At 46.8% G+C, this 18315-nt stretch overlaps 10 protein-coding genes across 10 annotated transcripts; 7 read left to right on the forward strand and 3 right to left on the reverse strand.

Moving 5' to 3' along the window:
- The first annotated feature begins 1076 nt into the window (after window positions 1-1076).
- LY89DRAFT_722632 (uncharacterized protein) lies at window positions 1077-2837 on the forward strand. The gene is made up of 3 exons (XM_018218745.1): window positions 1077-1275; window positions 1319-2506; window positions 2562-2837. Exons 1-2 carry the CDS (start codon window positions 1188-1190, stop codon window positions 2464-2466), a joined length of 1236 nt encoding a protein of 411 aa, XP_018065840.1. The 5' UTR covers window positions 1077-1187; the 3' UTR covers window positions 2467-2506; window positions 2562-2837.
- LY89DRAFT_758163 (uncharacterized protein) lies at window positions 2755-3706 on the reverse strand (the record flags this gene model as incomplete). The annotated part of the gene is made up of 4 exons (XM_018221424.1): window positions 2755-2929; window positions 2986-3202; window positions 3251-3391; window positions 3475-3706. The coding sequence occupies 4 exons, from the start codon at window positions 3704-3706 to the stop codon at window positions 2755-2757; spliced, it is 765 nt and encodes a 254-aa protein (XP_018065841.1).
- A 1324-nt stretch (window positions 3707-5030) lies between these two features.
- LY89DRAFT_674072 (uncharacterized protein) lies at window positions 5031-6501 on the forward strand (the record flags this gene model as incomplete). The annotated part of the gene is made up of 5 exons (XM_018213409.1): window positions 5031-5094; window positions 5322-6178; window positions 6231-6283; window positions 6336-6364; window positions 6431-6501. 5 exons carry the CDS (start codon window positions 5031-5033, stop codon window positions 6499-6501), a joined length of 1074 nt encoding a protein of 357 aa, XP_018065842.1.
- Window positions 6502-6883: 382 nt separating this feature from the next.
- On the forward strand, window positions 6884-7604 carry LY89DRAFT_688727 (uncharacterized protein). The gene has a single exon (XM_018215760.1). It carries the CDS (start codon window positions 6964-6966, stop codon window positions 7570-7572), a length of 609 nt encoding a protein of 202 aa, XP_018065843.1. The 5' UTR covers window positions 6884-6963; the 3' UTR covers window positions 7573-7604.
- A 431-nt stretch (window positions 7605-8035) lies between these two features.
- On the forward strand, window positions 8036-10499 carry LY89DRAFT_688729 (uncharacterized protein). The gene is made up of 2 exons (XM_018215761.1): window positions 8036-10333; window positions 10429-10499. The coding sequence occupies exon 1, from the start codon at window positions 8276-8278 to the stop codon at window positions 10154-10156; it is 1881 nt and encodes a 626-aa protein (XP_018065844.1). The 5' UTR covers window positions 8036-8275; the 3' UTR covers window positions 10157-10333; window positions 10429-10499.
- LY89DRAFT_539390 (uncharacterized protein) lies at window positions 10471-10812 on the reverse strand (the record flags this gene model as incomplete). Its single annotated transcript, XM_018208145.1, has 1 exon — window positions 10471-10812. A coding segment is annotated over one exon (342 nt), but the record flags the coding sequence as incomplete, so codon positions are not given.
- Window positions 10813-11596: 784 nt separating this feature from the next.
- Window positions 11597-12556, forward strand: LY89DRAFT_688730 (uncharacterized protein). Its single transcript, XM_018215762.1, has one exon. It carries the CDS (start codon window positions 11730-11732, stop codon window positions 12540-12542), a length of 813 nt encoding a protein of 270 aa, XP_018065846.1. The 5' UTR covers window positions 11597-11729; the 3' UTR covers window positions 12543-12556.
- Window positions 12557-12698: 142 nt separating this feature from the next.
- On the forward strand, window positions 12699-13954 carry LY89DRAFT_738927 (uncharacterized protein; the record flags this gene model as incomplete). The annotated part of the gene is made up of 2 exons (XM_018220418.1): window positions 12699-13196; window positions 13241-13954. 2 exons carry the CDS (start codon window positions 12699-12701, stop codon window positions 13952-13954), a joined length of 1212 nt encoding a protein of 403 aa, XP_018065847.1.
- Window positions 13955-14151: 197 nt separating this feature from the next.
- On the reverse strand, window positions 14152-15473 carry LY89DRAFT_226377 (uncharacterized protein). The gene has a single exon (XM_018205993.1). It carries the CDS (start codon window positions 15139-15141, stop codon window positions 14608-14610), a length of 534 nt encoding a protein of 177 aa, XP_018065848.1. The 5' UTR covers window positions 15142-15473; the 3' UTR covers window positions 14152-14607.
- Window positions 15474-15751: 278 nt separating this feature from the next.
- On the forward strand, window positions 15752-18105 carry LY89DRAFT_624833 (HET-domain-containing protein). The gene is made up of 2 exons (XM_018211054.1): window positions 15752-16153; window positions 16245-18105. Exons 1-2 carry the CDS (start codon window positions 15805-15807, stop codon window positions 17930-17932), a joined length of 2037 nt encoding a protein of 678 aa, XP_018065849.1. The 5' UTR covers window positions 15752-15804; the 3' UTR covers window positions 17933-18105.
- Window positions 18106-18315: the final 210 nt, after the last annotated feature.

Below are 18315 nucleotides of genomic sequence, written 5' to 3' on the forward strand. Positions count from 1 at the left end.
GCTTGCGAATCATGTACCGGGGCTGTTGGAGGAGTTCGATGAGGAAGATCGAGAGCTACCGTACTGAGAGAAGCAATGTACATAAAGAAATAACAGATGGATGTGCATACAGAATAACACCTCTAGTTGATACATAGCAGGAAACGATAAACTTCGAAAGGAGCCTCAAAATATCGCCTGCAGTGCCGTGTAACCATTCGCTTGGCATCGATCCTGCACCCGAACTCCGCCACGCCGAATTTCTGACAATCAAATCACATCTTGCACTAAAAGTCGAGCGTTGCCACGAAGACGATGAGTTTATCCAATAAACATTAGATCATGTGTACGCAAAAACTTTGTTGCAAGTCGCAGTTTACCAGCACGTGTAGCCACGTGGAGAACCCTTGTCACCGCTCCTGTTGTCCTGGCGCCAGCAAGGTAAGACGGGAGAAGAAGCACACCGCTTCTTGCAAACTTGAAGCGATTGAAGCTTTAAGATCGGAGTGACAATCATGATACTGGAAGAGAATTTACCAAGGTCTTTCTTCTCTCCGGTTGGTCTGCTTGGATCCTCATCACTGATCGCCCGCAGATATTCCCAGCGCAAGCTTGACGCATCTCCGAGACCCAATTTTCTTATAGGAGCAACAGAACAGAAGCAAGAAGTTCCCCAAGAATTCTTCAAAGAGAGTCAATGGCATATTGCTGGATTTTCAATGTGCCGAACGATAGAGAACACGGAAATTTGTCGTTTGATTTGCATATGGTGTGGCTGCTTTATCCTCGCAAGGAAGTGAGCCTAGCTATTGCCCGAAGAGCCTGAGCTCAGCTTAATTGGAGAGAGCAAAAGCAGCGGAAACCACTAACCGAGTTAGGTTTTGGGCCCAAACCTTAAAAAGATGCTTCTTAGATAATACTCAACTTCAGAGTTTCCATGACTGCTAGTGCTTTCCTCCGTATAGATTGAAACATCGATATTATTCATGGGCCGGTTGCAATTAAGTAGGTAGGTAGAGAAGAAATGATGCTCATCACGTGATCATCTGTCATGCTTAAAAATAGCATCATGTTGGATCTTTTGATCCAACAGAACACGTCAAATTCACAGCCTCACTCATTCTATCGGACTCATTGCGACTGCATAGGGGAACATACTCAATCTATTGGTCTCTGAATCTTTCACTTGTTCTGCAGATACACATACGATGCCATTCCCTTTATTCGCCGCACTAGCCGTGGAGCTTCAACAGAATGTAATGCAACAGTGTGAGAGACCAGAACTCCTCAAAATTGGTAAGGTTTCCTAGACAGGTCTGTGCTAAGCTAAATGGATTAGCCCTTTGCTCCCGAGACATGAACCGTCTCGCAATTTCAATAATTTACCGGCACGTGGACCTCAGCTATCATAATGACGAAGGATTGTTCTCAGCCATACCTTATGAGAAGATGGTTAGAGGGGACAATCCTGACAGGCGTGTGGGTGTGCTGAAAGAGACAATGTTCCACGCACAAGAACTTTTCATTGACACAATTATACAACACCCATCATTCGGAGCATATGTGTCCTCCCTCGTTTGGACATATCTATGGGTGATCGATGAACTTGACATCAACCCACAACGGCTGTGGAAAGCTTTCCAAAGCCTAACAAATGTCAAAACCATTGATATTTGCTCCATGGACCTGGAGGAGCAATACGTCGTTCCTCCCCCATTATTCCCATCCGCCACAAAAATCCGAGTTGGTGATAGAATACCGTATGCGCTCTTTAGAGCCATTTTAGCCTTTCCAGCTCAATTGACGTCACTCGAAATCGACAATGTCCATGGCTTGGGTCAGGTCTCAGACGGCATGAAACTCTATTACTCCGATACGTTGTATGAAGCCCAAGAAACTGAGGACGACGACTTGGTTCCAGTGACGCGGCATGATGGGCCCATGAAGGGCCACTTGAATCTTCTGGTCGGGAAATGCACTAAGCTACGATACTTGTGCATCAAGACTGTTGGCCAAGATAACTATCCTGACACACGATGGTGTGAGAAGAGGGAGCAAGAGCGTTACGAAGAAGTTGCAAGATTCATTGATTCTGTCAAGCTGACGCTGGAAAGTTTAAATCTAGAATACGGAACGGAACCTGATCAGCCATTTCGAATGCCGTGTCGAGGCTTACTGCATGCCGTCCCGCATGTTGGTCGGCCAATGGATCGAAGGTTCTTTCAGTACATCTTGCCCGCTTTGTGTCGTGGAAAGTGGCCAGCTCTGAAAGTGATTGCTATTCTTGGAATCGGTGGGACGCCAACAAAATATGCACTGCGGAATCGATACACACCTGAAGATCGTTCTGTTTTTGATAACGCTGAGGAGAAGCTCAGAGTAGCATTTGGGAACAATATCACACTTATATGGCAAAGGGAAAATGCCTCCAGTTTCTACTTGTTGGAGCATAGAGGGCTTGCATACATTACGACCACATCTTTATGATACTGTCAACTTCCTAGAAATTGAGTCAGCTACCTCAAATGTGCTAGATGGCGTGCCCTGACCTTTGATATATTTATTCCACTGATTCTTGATAGGCTTTGAATATAAATTGCCATTCGCGTCAGGAGTGGAAGGCCAAACATCGGTGTTACAGGATGCAGCTGCTTGGTTCGGTCCAGAGTATTTGATTCCTTGGCAACCATCTACAGAGTTCCAGAAATTGTAGATCTTGATGTAAGATTTAGTCTTGTAAGCTGGCCATAAGAGTTTGGTTCAAATCTGTAAAAGTCAAGGACTTACTGCCATCCACGCATAATTGTCTGCGTTCCGAGAACTCTGCGACTTGGTGGCTGGTGCTTGATTGACCAGCCCAAAGGCTGCAGAAAGTGTTGATGCCACATAGAACCCATACTTCTCCGGATTCTGGTCCGAGAAGAAATTTGTGTTCAGAACCCACGGAAGACTTTTTTGTTTTGATAAGTGACGCAGTCTTTGGGGAGATATTTGTGAATGACTTACTGGGTTACTTTATGTAATAGTGCTTGTGCGGTGGAATTCAGCATATTCAGATTATACATCGTTTCCTTTGGGACATTGCCGTTTGACAGCTCATATCTTTGACTCTCCATTCTCGGTAATTGGAAGAATGGTGGACAGAAATGTATAAACCATGCGTCTTCAGACACCAATGGATTTGTTGCGAATTCTTGTGTGCCACTAGCGGCCACCGTAAATGCTGCATTGGAGTCAGCATCTGATTCTCATTGCATTCCGTCTAGCATACCTTGAGCGCCATTATTACAGATATTATCTCCAGCGAGATTATGTAGACCCGGACCCATGGTGAGATACAACAAATTGCCTGCGCGGATGAACCCTTGAGCACCTGGATTTGATCCCCCGTCACCTTGCAAGTTTTCCGTTTCTGTAATTATTCTTTCGAAATTACTGACAACTAGATTGCCAAACTTAGAGGTGGTTCATTTTGCACTTAGAGAGCATCCTTACTTGTTGAAATATATTCTGGATCAGCGGCAAAAAGTTGGCCGTATGCCAGGTTGTTCGCAGCAAGAAACGTGCGATAGCAGAGCAAATAAGCGGGCGTGTTCCTTGTTGGGTCTTTTTTCATGACCTGACAGACTCCCTCTGCTATTGTAGTCTGCTCTTGGAACAGTTGATAAGCTGCAGTGTCTGGTAAGAGGGCCGACAACGTTTCATTTGCATATTTAGCCAACTCCATCATTTCCGCCCATGCTTTGACAACGACGTCCCTGAACCATCTAATTAGCAGCTATAAAGGTAACAAATACCGAGAACTTTTTACTGTGACCATTCATCCCGTTGAACACCGTTCGCACCCTGCCAGACTGTCGTTGGAGGGGCTGTAGTGTCGTAATCATACCTTCGCTGCAAAGCAAATGAGGTCTAGTGAAAATTCAGTTTACTATCATATGAGGGTATCGATCATTTCACCTTATTATGGAGGGATCCATGATCTTCGGTCTCCTAGAAAGGGTCAAGGTAGTGCTGATCAACCTTCAACCCTTGCGAGAAGAATGAAAGCTGGCTCTGGGTGTCATCCAGTGCTGACTTCAAGGACGGAGCTCGAAAAGAAGGAATAACAGAGGCACATGCAAGAGATAGGGGAAGAAAGTACTTGGGCTTCATTGTAAATCTGGGAAGTCTGATTCTTCTTAGGACGATATGTATTCAAGCTGGCGAGAATTTCTGTTGTTGAGCTTGTATAGTTATGTATATAGCATCCCATCACCCCTCCAAACCTCCTGTCTATTTTTAGGGAAAACAGAAGGATGACTACCTTGGAAGCTATTTCCAGATAACCCTAACCCTTTCCAGTATGCCTTGAGGATGTTGAGTGTGTACGAACTCCAACAAAGCCAACAACTGCAGCCAAATTTCAACCCAGAAGTTTACAACACGAGCAGACAGAAGAATCATAACCATTCAAGTGTAGCAACAGCAATCAGCCACATATCTGCATGTTCGCAATCAATGGGAAAATGCTTTCGTAGTGAGCCCGATGGCCAAGGAGGCCGCGGGATGGGTCTGGTTCGCCGCCAACAAGGTCGGGAAGGAGTAGCCCTGAAACATAACATGGCAGAGGAGACTATGTTACAATCGATTTCCCCAACACCAACACATACATCGAACCAACACATCCCATTTCCAGCGTTGCTCCTGTCCTCGTAAAGTAGACATGCGCATTCGGGTAGCTGGGTTTGTAAAGATAGGTCAGAGTGCCTCACCATTCACGGCCGTCACATTATGTGGTGTTGGCAAGACTAAAAATATCAACGAGGGAGTTTAATACCCATAACTAATGTGTTTGATCTATTTTTATGACTGTGGGAAAGATGTACTATGAGGGTTGTCAACCGGGGTGACAGGTCAACCTTCTCCTATATGCAGCGATCGCCCGGATACTACATTGCTACTTGCCAAATATTCTCGATATTGAATTTTAAGAGACTGGAACTAAAACCTTTCCTTCGAGAATCATTTTCACAATCAGAATTCAAAATGCGTCCTATCCTATGATCCCTATGGCTCTTCCCATATTTGGGACACAGCACGATCTCACCTCATCAGACGAGAGCAGCGCCGACAGTAAGCTTCAAATGAGTAGTTGCAAACAAATCGAGCTATACCTAATTTCTCTTGCAGCTGCAGAATCGTTCACCACCCTCGAGTAGTGCAGTAACAGTAGCACCTCAAACCGCAATCATCACGGGTGTAATGCAAACAACCTACCTGGCTTATTCTGGCGAAACTGTCAGTACTTTCACAAAGTGCTCAGACAATACTCAGCTAACGAAGCTAGACAAACTCAAAAGTGACTGAAACAATCGACGGCACAGCAACTGTGCTGCCTCTCTGGTACTGCGATCCATCGTTAAGTGCACCAGTGTGCCAAGGCTGTCCAACTAGTACAACATCTGGCCAAGAACCTTGCCCAACCAATTTCAACTTTATTCTGCTCATGCCCCCTTTGGCAATCATTGGGGGACTCATACCTCCACCAGAAGGACTACCTACACTTTCTATAGGACCAGATGGCAACCCAACACCCGAATCTACCCTCTTGCCGACTTACACCTCAGTTCCTCCTCCCACTATTTCAGACAGCGATAGTAGCAGTACTAGTAGCGACAACTCAATCTCTGTTTCCGTGCCTTGCACCATAGCGCCAATCACTGCGAGCAGTTTCGCTTTCTCGCCTGTCCCATCACCGGTCTGGACTGCACCAACCGGCTCCGCTGCCCCTAGCCTTACCGAAGCACTTCCAGTCCTGTCTCTCACAAACGCAGATCCAGCTCATCCGAGTATTTGGCAAGCTTGCAGACCAGGAAATGGGGATCCATATTACAACGGCGGGTTCATCCAATTTGGAGAATCATTCAGTAGAAACGCAGGGCTTGACGCCGTCGGGAAATTTTGCAACGATATGGTCTCTTCCAGTATCGTCGTTGGGCCTCCGGGAGTCACTGCGACGACGTCAGGAGCTTCGAAAAGGACTGCTGTTCCGGAAATGGTCAGATCATACAATGAGCCGGACGGATCTGGAAAAATAATGCTAATGGTACAGTCTGATGTTAACAATATCAATGGCAATGGTCCGACTTGTCCAGACAATTGGATCTACGACATTGCGAGTGGGGGCTATGCAAAATGTAGACAACTGTTTGGCCAGGTGAGTTTGTTCTTGTCTTGAAATCTGATATTCAACGCTAACTTTTAAACAGAGTATTGATTATTGCGTTGTAAATGCGACTCGATCTTCGTCAGACATCACTTGGTTAGTAGAGTTCTTTCGCCTATCTCAGTAAAGATATGCTAATTTTATGGAGGAAAAATGGCGGAACAGTCTTCACTAATTGTATGTACTTTAGCGTTGCAGAAATGGCCAAACGGAGGGCCAGCAGACATAAACCTATAATTTCAGATAAATCAATGGACATGAGATCTGCTTTACACTCCGATACTCATCACTATTCCACTTTACCAAATCCCTGATACATCATTACTGCGACATCATCCGGTCAGTTGAGACCCGTGAGCAGCATAGGTGGGGCTGTGGACTTTCTTGCTTCCCCTTTTCATCCGGCTAGCGAACGCAAGCCTCAACTCCTAGTTTATCCACCGTAAGATCAATTAAGACTACGGCACTGCATCTGACAAGGAGGCTCAGCCCACCGGATCTAATGTCGCGGATCGCACCGTATACTCGTATCAAAGACCGGCCACACGAGTTGACCAATGCCATGCCTGTTATTATTTATGTCTTCGAATGAGCCACACGAAGCTTTTGATGGTTTGTCTTACTTCGCCATTCTGGGGTGTTATAGCACTTTCAAAAGTCTGGTTACAGAGGAGTATAAGTGAAAAATCTTACTTCCTTTGTTTTCTCAACCAAAAAATTCATTGACCACCATCCAAACTAAATCCTAATCATCGTCAAATTCAATCTTGAACAACATGGCAGTCATCCTCTCGCAGATCATTCCACTCCTCCTTCTCATCGCTCAATCACTTGTATCTGCCCTCCCAGACGTCACGGCCATTAACCTAGGCTCAAATGATTGTACCCAATATCCCCACTACATCGGCGGCCCCGACAACCATCGCGACATGACCGAACCTTTCGTCTTCGTCCCAGATCAAGCAGACAACAGCGCCATCAATGGCCTCCGAACTATCATGATGCCTTCCAGTAGCTTAACTATCAGCACCATCCCTGACGTGGCAATCAACCTCTTCGCATGCACCAATGGCAGTGTCACTGATTGGGGTGGATCGCAGAGTAATGGAGAGGTTTTCTTATTTTCAACAGATCCCGAAGATGAGGAATTAGCATATGCGGCACAGGGATTCAAGCCAGAGCCGTATGCACATGAAGTTGCGGGCGTGAGACAGGATGGAGTGTTTCTGGGGGCGCAGAATACCACGACTTGGGCTTTCAAATTCTTGCCGTCAACCGGGCTGGCGGGAAGTCGGGATCATTATCAGGTGAGGTTGTTGGGGCCGAAGAGTTCGGGGTTGGTGACGGGGGTGGTGGGAGGATTTGTGAAGATCGTGAGCTATTGAAATACAGCGAGATTTGTAGTTGTGGAATTAGGAAGATATAGAAAGGGTGATTGTCCTACAAATTCTTGCATGCGTTGAGAATAATATATTGTTGAGGTAATATTCCTACTTTCGATTGGAAGCTTTCCGGATCGCTCTAGAATGGAAGCAAAAATTGTTCAGAGCTTACAGGAATCATCACTGAGTAAGAATAACTGGGATCTCCTTTGACATGCGTAAGCGAAGTCAAATGAGGGGTAGAGGGGAGGGTTGCACGAAGGCTCAGTCGAGAAACGATGTACAAAATTCCTACTCCCAAATTGCTTTCCAGGCACCAATCTGGATACTCAATATCGAGGTACGAATGAATTGCCACAGGACAAAATTTATATCTGCCTGTGTGAGCGGCTGCAACGTTGGGATGATGTTCGGAACATATCCCATGCCGGCAGACGCAAGTCCCGCGGCCCCATCTAAGTACCAACCAGGGTCTACGGCACCTGTAGGATGTGCTGTACTAATCGGAATATCAGATTGAAGTCTGGAGAATAGAGGTGTGGTGTACAGCAGATCACTGTCAGACAGTGCCTAAAGACAAATACTTCCGTTACGATTCATACATATAAAATGAAACAATTTGTCCACGATTTGGTACATACAAAAGTACCCAGGAGAAAACGAATGTATCGAAGATACTTTCCATTGCCACAGACCAACACCGACAATGTCGAGCAAATTCCCATATGCTCTCCTTTTGGGGTACTTGATGCTAGCACTAGTCTCAGCACAAAATGCAACTTGCGATCGGTCTTGTTTGGAAGGTCTAATATCGAACTACTTGACTGCCTTGACTACACATAACTCCTCTCTTCTAACAACAACACCAAATGTCAAATACGTGGAAAATGATCAAATAGTGCCATTTGGGGCAGGAGAATGGCACGTTTCCACAACACTTGGCAAATACCGCCACATATTCTCTGATCCCAATGCGGGGCAGGTCGCAGCCATTACAACAATAGTTGAGAATGGTGTGGGTGCCATTTACGTCGTGCGCCTGAAGGTTGAAAAGAACCAAACAATCAGTGAAATCGAGACTGCGATTACGCGCGATCCAGGAGGCGCCGCCCGTTACGAAAATATGACCAAGCCAGAAGCTGTTTGGCTGCAAGCAGTACCACAAGCTCAGCGTGTTTCCCGTGCCACGCTCATCGCTCGAGGCAATATGTACTACTCGGGCATGGAGCGAAATGATCCCAAAGGCAACTACTCGTTCTTCTCTAAGGATTGTCTTCGGATCGAAGATGGTCTTCAGACTACGGAAGTGAAGACCGGTGATGCCTACGGCCATTCTAACGACACCGTGTTTGCATCTCTGAGCTGCGAAGAGCAATTCCAAAGCGGATTCCTTGGATTCGTGACTGCGGTGCGTGAGCGACACTTTTCTGTTGTGGACGAGGAACGCCAAGCTGTCTTCGTCGTCAGCACGATTGATCAAAACGGAACGGTTCGATGGCTGCCGGATGTGAATGGCACGTCTTCGCCCATCCCTGCGTATTTTGATGTACCCCGTGGAGAACAGGGCATGGAGGCTTTTCAAGTACGGGACGATAAACTGTTCCGTATCGAGATGACCATGATTGAAGTCCCTTATGGCATGCGTGCCGCTTTCCATATAGGTTCTCCAGTTGATCTGCGAGGATCCGGTACCAACAAGACCATAGCAAGTCCATGCGATGATTCTTGTCTCAAGAATGTATTGAAGCAAGTCCTCCAAGCAATGCAAAACCACGATGCATCTGCTCTCCCTCTCGCTCAAGGTGTACGTTATTCAGAGAATGGACAGTTCCTGAGCCTCAGTGACGGTCTATGGGGGACTCTTGGTCATTTTGATGCCCCAGGTCAAGATGACTACGGTGCAAGTTTTGTAGATTCGGCAAAGGGAGTAGTTGGATACTGGGGTGCTACCAAAGAGCAGAGCACTCCAGGAGTTCTTGTACTCCGAGTACAGGTCGAGGGAGGGAAGATCACGGAGATTGAGGCCATTGATGTGCGTGCAGAGTCGTCTGGTGCGAGATTTGGTACCTTGACCCTCATGCGTCCACCGCTTCCGATCGAATGGGAGAGCACTCCTCTTGGTCGTCTAGATTCCGCATTCAAGCAGAACAGCAACACGTCAACGGGCATTCCTTCGGTATTGGTATCTGCGTACTTCGATGGCCTTGAACGGCATTCGAGCGCTGGAGTGTCGTTCACAACAGGTTGCGTCCGTCGAGATATGACTGTTCAAGGAAATCTCAGCTGCGCTGCACAGATGGATGGGCGTGGAGCAGCTCCAAATGGGCTGTTCAATGGTACGATCAGTGTTCGAGATCGACGAATTCTTGTCGCTGATGCAAAAGCCGGAGTCGCGTTGGCAGTTGTGTTGATTGATTACCCCGCAGCAAGTCCTCCTCCATTGCCTGCGACCCAGCTCGTACCCAGCACTTATATGGTGCCACAACTGATCAAAATTGACAATGGATCAATCTCTCGTGTTGAAAGCATGATAAAATGGATGCCGTTTGGATATGTTTCCTCGTGGGCGGAAGAAAAGGTTTCTTGATACAGTAATTAGAATTGGAAAAAGGTATCGAGTGGTTAATTGGTATTCGGGTCTAGAATGTCACGGGAAAGACATTGTAGTCATCGGGGACGATGATTCGAGACTCTTTGAAGGAAAATATGACTGGTTTTCGTAGTGATGGCCAGTCTTTTGATTTATCCTGATAGGATTATGTTCCTGGTATCGTGAGCCTATGCAAACACTGTAACACAGCTCTCTACACGTATTTTGGGGTTCAGGGAACGTTCGTGTCAGAAAGCTGAATTGGATACCTAGTCTTCTCTAACTTCAAAATCGTGTTAAGCTGCGACTTCTGCCACTTGTACCACGGCTATACGTCTTCCATGATGTTCAGGCGTTTGAGGAACATCCCACGCCCTGACTACATCCGGCGCATTGTGCCCTTTCCCATGACAGGGACATTTCTTCACAGAGCCATATAATTCTGGTAAATCCTCATTGTCTGCTCCCTCCATGATAGCCTCCAACTCCTCAGATGGTATCAACGGAGGAGACCTCGGTTCATCCTCCTCATCCTCATCCGCCCCTTCCACATCTTCGATCATTCGTGGTGGTTTAGCGGTCGCAGATTCGAATCTTCGCAAGGAAAGCCCTTCCCCGTCATCTTCATCATCTTCATCCTCGTAGGCATCCTCGTCTTCGCCTTCCACCGACTGAGGCGGCGGACTTTTGTTCCTCGATACACTAACCGGCTTTGCACCACTGTGGAAGCTGACTCGTTTTGCTGTTTGCGTTGTGGCATCGGCACCGTCGTCGTCGTCACTGCTGCTTTCGCTCTCGATTTCTACCAACCGTAGCATAAGCTTGTCGAGGGTGAATGCGTGCCCAAGGATGAAGCGCAAATTGCGATCTGGTTTGTCTGCAGCCATGCTGAGCTTGCAGCGGGCCGTATGCGCAAGGTAGTATGTATCTACGTCAGACATCTTGTTCGTGATGGGTCTTGTGGACTTCGTTGAGTGAGCTGAAGTTTCAACAACCTCTGGAGGCAGATGGAGGGGTAGTCGATCGTTGATTAGTAACCTAGGTGCAGCTCTCGGTCAAATAGCATGCAAAAGCCTCTCGACTTCTAGGACTAGTGGAGGTGAAGAATGGAGTTAAAAGCACAAAGAACTTCGTTTGGGAATATAGTTTTCTTACTTTGGCAGATACTTCGAAGACGACCCAAGGGGAGTGTTGACAAAGAACGTCCCAAACGCAGACAAGGACGGATAGGGATTTGTAATCATTTACGGTGTTGTATGTAACACTTTGATTGATAAGTTGATTGATCAGCTTATTCTATTAGACGTCGAATGGATCCAGGCCGCGAAATCTTCGCGGGGGCGAGTGAAGAGATGAACTGATAATACTTGTAGGTGCATTGAGAAAATTGGGATGGAGGAAATAACTGGAGGAAATCAGTGGCTGAAAGTGTGGCTGGTAAGTGGCTTGGGAGAAGCTGCACTATTGTCTCAGGCATCCTCTCCAGTCACCAGCGTCATAAGCTTTCCAACACAAACGAGTAAAAGAACATCATGTAACTTGAATTCCGAGAGACAGCATATCCACCACTATGGATTCCGAGTATCGCCTCAATTTTGGCAGACACAAGGGGAAAACGCTTTCGTCGGTCCCCTCAAGCTTTATCGACTGGCTTCATGAAGATAACGTAGCTGCAAAGCGCCCAGAGCTCAAACGCGCCCTTCAACTCCTTTCAAACCCCTCGAGGCAGACACCACAGAAACGTCTTCATTCGTCCTTAGCTGATGAAGATACGCCCTCCAAGAAGGCAAAGAACGAACGAGACGCGCCACAATTGACCCCATCGAGCGAGAACAAAGAAAATGATCTGGACAAGCAAGAGGAAAAGGAGGACAAGACATACGTCATCCACTTTGGAAAGTACAAAGGCGAAAAGCTATCGAATGTACCATCTGGCTACCTCATGTTGTGGATGAATAAGGGGACCTCAAACCCCTTCATGAATACCCCCAAATCAAAAGCGGCCTGGGAGCGGTACTGGAAAGACTACTCTCCAACTTCTCCGGCACTCGTTGAAGCTCTCCGGAAAAGTGGTTGGACCCCTCCTGCCCTTCATTCCGCTCCTGCAAAATTCCGAGACGATAATTCAGATCCATTATGGGTTGCGGAATTTCACGCTAGGAAAACATTTAGCGTTATACAAGGATACTTGGATACGCTGCCTGTTGTCAACAAGAATGATAACAGGAAGGGTAGGTACTGGCTATACCACATCTGGGATTTGGTGCGGTTTACCAAGTCCGAGGCATATGCGGACACAGCGCTGTATAAATTCAAGCAACAGCACCATGAATGGATTGAGGATAGATGGGCCGGCATGGGCTTGGGTGCTTGTCTTGTGTGAGAGATTTTGTGAGGGCTGGCCGCTTCAAAATAGATGCGCGGCCGGAGACTGGCGTTGCCGAATATTGGATCTTTAAGCTTAGTTCTCGTTGCGACCTTTGACCTCGTGAACAGATTCATCAGCACGCCACGGCATCACAGAAGGTCCGGAACGAATATGGAGCTCTCTCGCGATTTCCACGGTGTATCTTCTTCAGTGCTCGCTCTGATTTCCGAAGAGCCAGAGTACCGCTTCAATTTTGGGAAGTACTCTGGCAAGCCGCTCTCCGTTGCGCCTCCCAGCTACATTACCTTCCTAATTGAAAAGAAGATACCGGCCAGGCGACCAGAACTCAGAGTCGCCCTCGAAAGGAGATCTACAATAGCAACACCTACAAGCGCCACAATAGCCACGACCTCTCCCCTTGTTGCGGAGGAGCGAAAAACACGTCCTAGATCCGCATCACGTGAAGACGACATGCCTCCACCAAAGATCCAGAAAACCTTGCAAGAGTCAAGGAACTCTAATCAAAGTCGAGTATGGGCCGAAACCCCCTCTAGCTCATACAACCGCATAACATCATCCCCTGCCTCTTCATTGTCTCTGTCGAAGTCCCGACCTACAACACACATCCAGCAAAACAATCCGAATTGGTCGACCTTTATGGAATGCAAGGTTCCGCGCATACAAACCAAACACTGAGCGATGCTTTAAGGCAGTTTTCAGAGCAGACGAAGCCCATTCCATCAACACCCGCAAACATCCCTTGTCTTCCGAAAGTTCCACCCAAAACTCTCGGCAATCTAAGCAGGGAGTCCACGCCCATTCTCACGAACACTAGTAATGGCAGCAATCTCTCTCCCCAAGCCGTTCTTCCAGGACCTGTCAAATGGGACCCCAAGACTGCTCATCACAAGGTCTTCAGAGACCATTATGGAGAAGTGTTTGAGTGGATTCACGGCAGAGATGCACGGACTTTATTCGGATTCACCCCCAATCACATCAATCAGCTGACACCATATGACAAGACGGACAAGGAAAAGTTCTGGTTATATGAAGTTCGAGACCTGTTCGCTTTCAGCACTTCGGAAAAGAGCGCTAACGCAGCAATGAAAGCTTTCATGGCAAAGAACAAAAGAAGTACTAAGGATATCTGGGCTGGCTTGGGATTAGGAGCCGGTGCGTGTAACGAGGAAGGCATGAATGGTCCACCTGTTTACGACGATTACGGAAATGCTATCACGGATCGGGATTCCTGGGGTAATCCAAAGGTGCCGGCAGCTACGAAGGCTATGAAGAAGGATATTAGGCAGGCTGCGAAAGTTGAGAAGGAGAAGGTGAAGAACGCTGAAAAGGCGAAGAAAAAGACCGAGAGGGAGGCTCTGAAGAAAGGTGGGAAGAACAGTACCAAACGACTCAAGAAAGAAGCGTGAGTGATCCCAAACCTGAGCAGGAGTCTTCACCTGTTCTAGTTATGCATACCGCGTATTGCCCTGATCTTTTGGAAATCCGCCACTCATGTGGTACTTTTATGAGTGTATGATTGTCCCTCAAAATCTTGAAGACTTACAGCACCATGGTTGGGCCAGGGCAGGGGTACTATATAAAAGATACCGACAATCTTTGGATGCGCAGCACTAGGATCCGAAAGTGAGTCACATCTCTGGATTACTTTATTTATTTCGCCGTGTCGTTTCCGCTAGGTATAGAAGAAGACTTGGAGCTCTGTGGCATTTTAGCAATGCAAAATGCTATTTAATAACTTTATATACTTAACCTCATTTAGTATCTACAACCCATTATTCTCCTTCTTCTAAGTAAATCAAACAATAACAGATCTTACTATCATAAATTACGCAAGCCAATTTTTTATGGGCAGCCAAATCCAGAAGAGTAAAAATGCCTTTCCTCAAATCTACGGTCTTGAACGAACGTGCTGGCCATAGGCCGCGCTCGAATCGCACACAGAAGCATTGAAAGCTTCTATGCAAGTTGCATAATTCTCCTCTGATAAGGGGATTGACGAGCTCATTATCATCTTTAATGATGGATGAGCAGCTGTATTGCGATTTACAAAGCTTCGATTTTACCCAAAGCTTAGCTTTTCCGAGCAAACCATGTGTTGAGATATAACCAAACGCTTTAGATTTCGGTGAAGCTCTTGAATGTCAGTTCCACATTTTTCCAAATGCCAACCAGCTGTTGTTGGAACTTTTCTGCCTAAATCGTCTCGCGTCCAGTATATCGATGTGTGAGATGTGCCGGGGGAAACCATAGTTCGGTAAGGCCAGTTGAGAGCAACGTTCTCTAGCGGCCACCCAAAACGGTTTCTTTTTGGGTAGCTGGGTACCAGCATCATTGGATCGGATGCACTCAGGTTGGAATCGAAGATGGAGTACTCAGGAGGTGATCCAAGATTCATATTCTCTGCTACCAGGTTGGAAATGAATGGATCATACGCTGTCTTATTCAGTAATTCATCCAGAGAATATGGGGACCGTTCCTCACCAGACCCTCTCGTTGGGTTCTGCAGTCTTAGACTAATAGAGTAGTTATACTCGACATATGTTTGAACTGCTTGCCAGGACTCCACCAGAGTAGAGACCAAGTACGCAGCCATGTTGTACAAGCAATAAAAGTATTCAGGTTTGGTGATTGAAAAGATGTTAAAAACTTTGGGTATGACAATTTCAAAGTACTACTAAACGTTCTAACTTCTGACATCAAAATTGTTTGGCATGGTCTTAGAGTGGCTCCAAAAAGCGGTAGCGAGGATGATCGAAGTGGGACTGTGACGATTTAAGTTTAAGTAGTGTCATGTGATTAAACATCTCATCTCAGGGCTGCAAGATAACTAGGTATGATTAAAATCAGAGCTTCCTCCGAGCGCTCGTAATGTATTTATTTATCAGCCCTTAATGTAGCTTTCAAGTTCCGAACGAGGGAACAAATCAGTCTCTGATCAACGGTCACGTGGTATCCTCACACCGCCTTGTTTCACCTCAACTCCTTTCGATCCTTCTTCGCGTCTACTGCACTACTTCGATCCTGCAGGAAAGTTTGTTCTCTGCCGAGGGGATGAAGGGAACTGTCAAGTGGTTTCGCCCTTCTTTTGGTATGATTGGCTGTGTACCTCGTCGCCTTCTTGGCCTTGGTGGCCCCCAAATTGCGGTAAGCGCCGACTTGCCCCGCTTGATACCTACATAATGCTTAATGCTTCGCGCTTCAACGACCCTCAACCATGCTGTGACTTTTGCAAGTTTCTACAGCTCAATAATTCAATATGTCCGTGTCTACTGCCGAGGTTGTTTTGTGCGACAAGTGTGTAATGTTCAAACAGCTCGACGCTATGTTGAGCCCGAATCCTTTGGACCACCATACAAGTTGGACTGAGCTCTGTCGTTCAGCCAAGAATGGTTGCCTTTTATGCGCCGCTTTTGTCAGGTGTCAAGCATTCAAAGAACCTAGAGCCTTGCCAGACAATTTCGATGAGCATATGAACCCGGCAGATACTCAGATCAGTTGGCGTGCACATTTCGTGCCAGAAATGCTCATACTGATGCAAAAGGGGCTATTCTTTGCTCCTTATGATGATGTTGTCAACACGTGGGTAGAGTTGTTTACAGAGCCCGGTAACGCATCTCATTCCTCGTACTTGGTTTCTTTGTCATGTTGCTGATAAATCAACCTTGCGCTCTTGTCATGATTGCTAACCACTTCCAGATGATCCACTTGTCGTTATACTTTCTGGTAGGCCTATTCAAACAGATTCGAGATCCGATGTATCTCTCGGGCTTATCCGCAAATGGGTTCAAGATTGCCGGAAAAACCACACGGATTGCAATGCCTCTCCCCTTAAAGTTTTGCCCACTCGAGTCGTAGATGTTGGGCGTGAAGACCCCCCTGTGGATCCTTTCGTGTTTGTCTCGGAAGGAGCTCTGGGAGAATGGATTACCCTTAGCCATTGTTGGGGAGGTCATACGCCGCTTTCGACAACGTCTGCCAACATAAAAGAGCGACGCAGAGCCATCCCACTTGACGAGTTTCCACCCACGTTTCGCGATGCCATCCTCTTGACTCGAAAACTTGGCTTTCGATATATGTGGATTGATTCTCTTTGCATCCTCCAGGACAGCCATCAAGATTGGACTCAGGAGTCGAGCCAAATGTACCAAATCTACGCTGAGGCATTCATGAACATCGCCGCATCCAGTGCTCGGAATCCTGAAGATGGAATATTTGCTAGTGGAAACCGGCGGCGAGATCTTGCCTCCCCAATCTTTTCACTCGCAACGTACTCTGCCAAGCATGATATAAGTGGAATCGTGCGCATTCGACCTTCTATGCCCAGCTACCCTTTCACTTCGTTGGATGACGAGCCTTTGAACAAGCGCGCTTGGGTTCTACAAGAAAGTACTCTGTCTCCACGACGAATCGACTTTGGCTCGTCGGAACTTCATTGGTACTGTCGTTCCTCTTCGATACGAGAAGGCTTCCCGGGCTCAAATGACATTGAAGTATCGTATGCGCCAACACTCATAGGTGGGCAAGTTGACCTATTCAAGATACCGCTCTGCACATCTCCTTTCGACCCGACTGTGAGCGTTATGAACCTATTTTCATCTGACCCTCTAGCCTGGTGGTACACCATTGTCTATCGATCTTATAATAGTCGTAAAATTACTATTCATACAGACATTCTTCCAGCCATTGCTGGTATCGCAGAGCAGATTGCTAAACGAACATCCTATCACTATAAAACTGGACTGTGGTTAGAAGACATTCACAGAGGATTGTTGTGGCAAGCTTCATGGACTATAAACAGGCCACCAGCAACCTCTTACCCATCGTGGAGCTGGGCATCGGCTATTCTTCCTTGGCGCGATCGGAATTTGAGCCTTCACTCCTACGAAGATGGCCCACGGGCCGAGATCGTGGACGTGAGCGTTGTGAATACGGCTGACAACCCCTTTGGCGAAGTCATCTCCGCAGCTCTGACTATCAAGAGCCGCTTTCGGACCTTCGACCACTGGACAGGCAAGAATTTGCCAATTTATAACAACACAGAATGGATTGAAGACATGAAAATTGCCAATCGCTGGCGTGATCCGAAAAAGAACGTAGATTGTGCCACAGCTCCACTGGGTAGGGTCATTTGCACACTCGATGAGAGACCACAGGATGTTGATGCGGCCCACAAGAACATGCTACGGCTAGGTGTTATATGCTTGCAAATCGGCAAATTTGGCCATCGTGACTACCCAGAAGATCCTGGGGAGACAGTGTTTGCATTGGTTTTGCAACCTACGGGGCGGGAAGTTGATGAATACAGGAGAATAGGAATCGCAGAGATACCGGCAGAAGATGGAATGGCTGATAATTGGGACTTCAAGACCGTTAAGATTGTTTGATTGGTCATGGAGGGGCAGATATATTCTCTACTTTCATAATGTCACGCCGCTTACTCTGGCTTGATCATCTGCATTACATTTCTTTTCTCGTTTGAAAACTTTACGAAGCTGTGTTACTACTGCAAGCCTTTTCTCCAAAAATTTTGTTCCAGCCAATCTTTTACTCCAATTGTACAAGAGCGTAGCGAGAGACCATCCTAAGAGCCTTGTAGAAGTCGTCTAGTGACTTATTTGACCCGCATTATGCACTTCGACAGAAATTCGGGTATACGAGATTGATTCGTGGCAAATAGTCAGGTTGATATGCGCAGGCATGTGACATTTATGGTGTAGGTGCCATAGCAGGCCATGAACCTGTTACTTTCCTCACGACTCCGTTCGGT

Source organism: Mollisia scopiformis (genome assembly GCF_001500285.1).
Source record: "Mollisia scopiformis unplaced genomic scaffold LY89scaffold_23, whole genome shotgun sequence".
Taxonomy (NCBI): Eukaryota; Fungi; Ascomycota; class Leotiomycetes; order Helotiales; family Mollisiaceae; genus Mollisia; species Mollisia scopiformis.

Excerpts from the sequence above, each read along its gene's own strand:
- LY89DRAFT_722632 (XM_018218745.1), top strand. The coding sequence starts at position 1,188 with ATGCCATTCCCTTTATTCGCCGCACTAGCCGTGGAGCTTCAACAGAAT. Across the intron at positions 1,276-1,318 it reads ACCAGAACTCCTCAAAATTG|CCCTTTGCTCCCGAGACATG; the intron begins GTAAGGTTTCCT and ends TAAATGGATTAG.
- LY89DRAFT_688727 (XM_018215760.1), top strand. The coding sequence starts at position 6,964 with ATGGCAGTCATCCTCTCGCAGATCATTCCACTCCTCCTTCTCATCGCT.
- LY89DRAFT_688729 (XM_018215761.1), top strand. The coding sequence starts at position 8,276 with ATGTCGAGCAAATTCCCATATGCTCTCCTTTTGGGGTACTTGATGCTA.
- LY89DRAFT_688730 (XM_018215762.1), top strand. The coding sequence starts at position 11,730 with ATGGATTCCGAGTATCGCCTCAATTTTGGCAGACACAAGGGGAAAACG.
- LY89DRAFT_226377 (XM_018205993.1), bottom strand. The coding sequence starts at position 15,141 with ATGGCTGCGTACTTGGTCTCTACTCTGGTGGAGTCCTGGCAAGCAGTT.
- LY89DRAFT_624833 (XM_018211054.1), top strand. The coding sequence starts at position 15,805 with ATGTCCGTGTCTACTGCCGAGGTTGTTTTGTGCGACAAGTGTGTAATG. Across the intron at positions 16,154-16,244 it reads AGAGTTGTTTACAGAGCCCG|ATGATCCACTTGTCGTTATA; the intron begins GTAACGCATCTC and ends AACCACTTCCAG.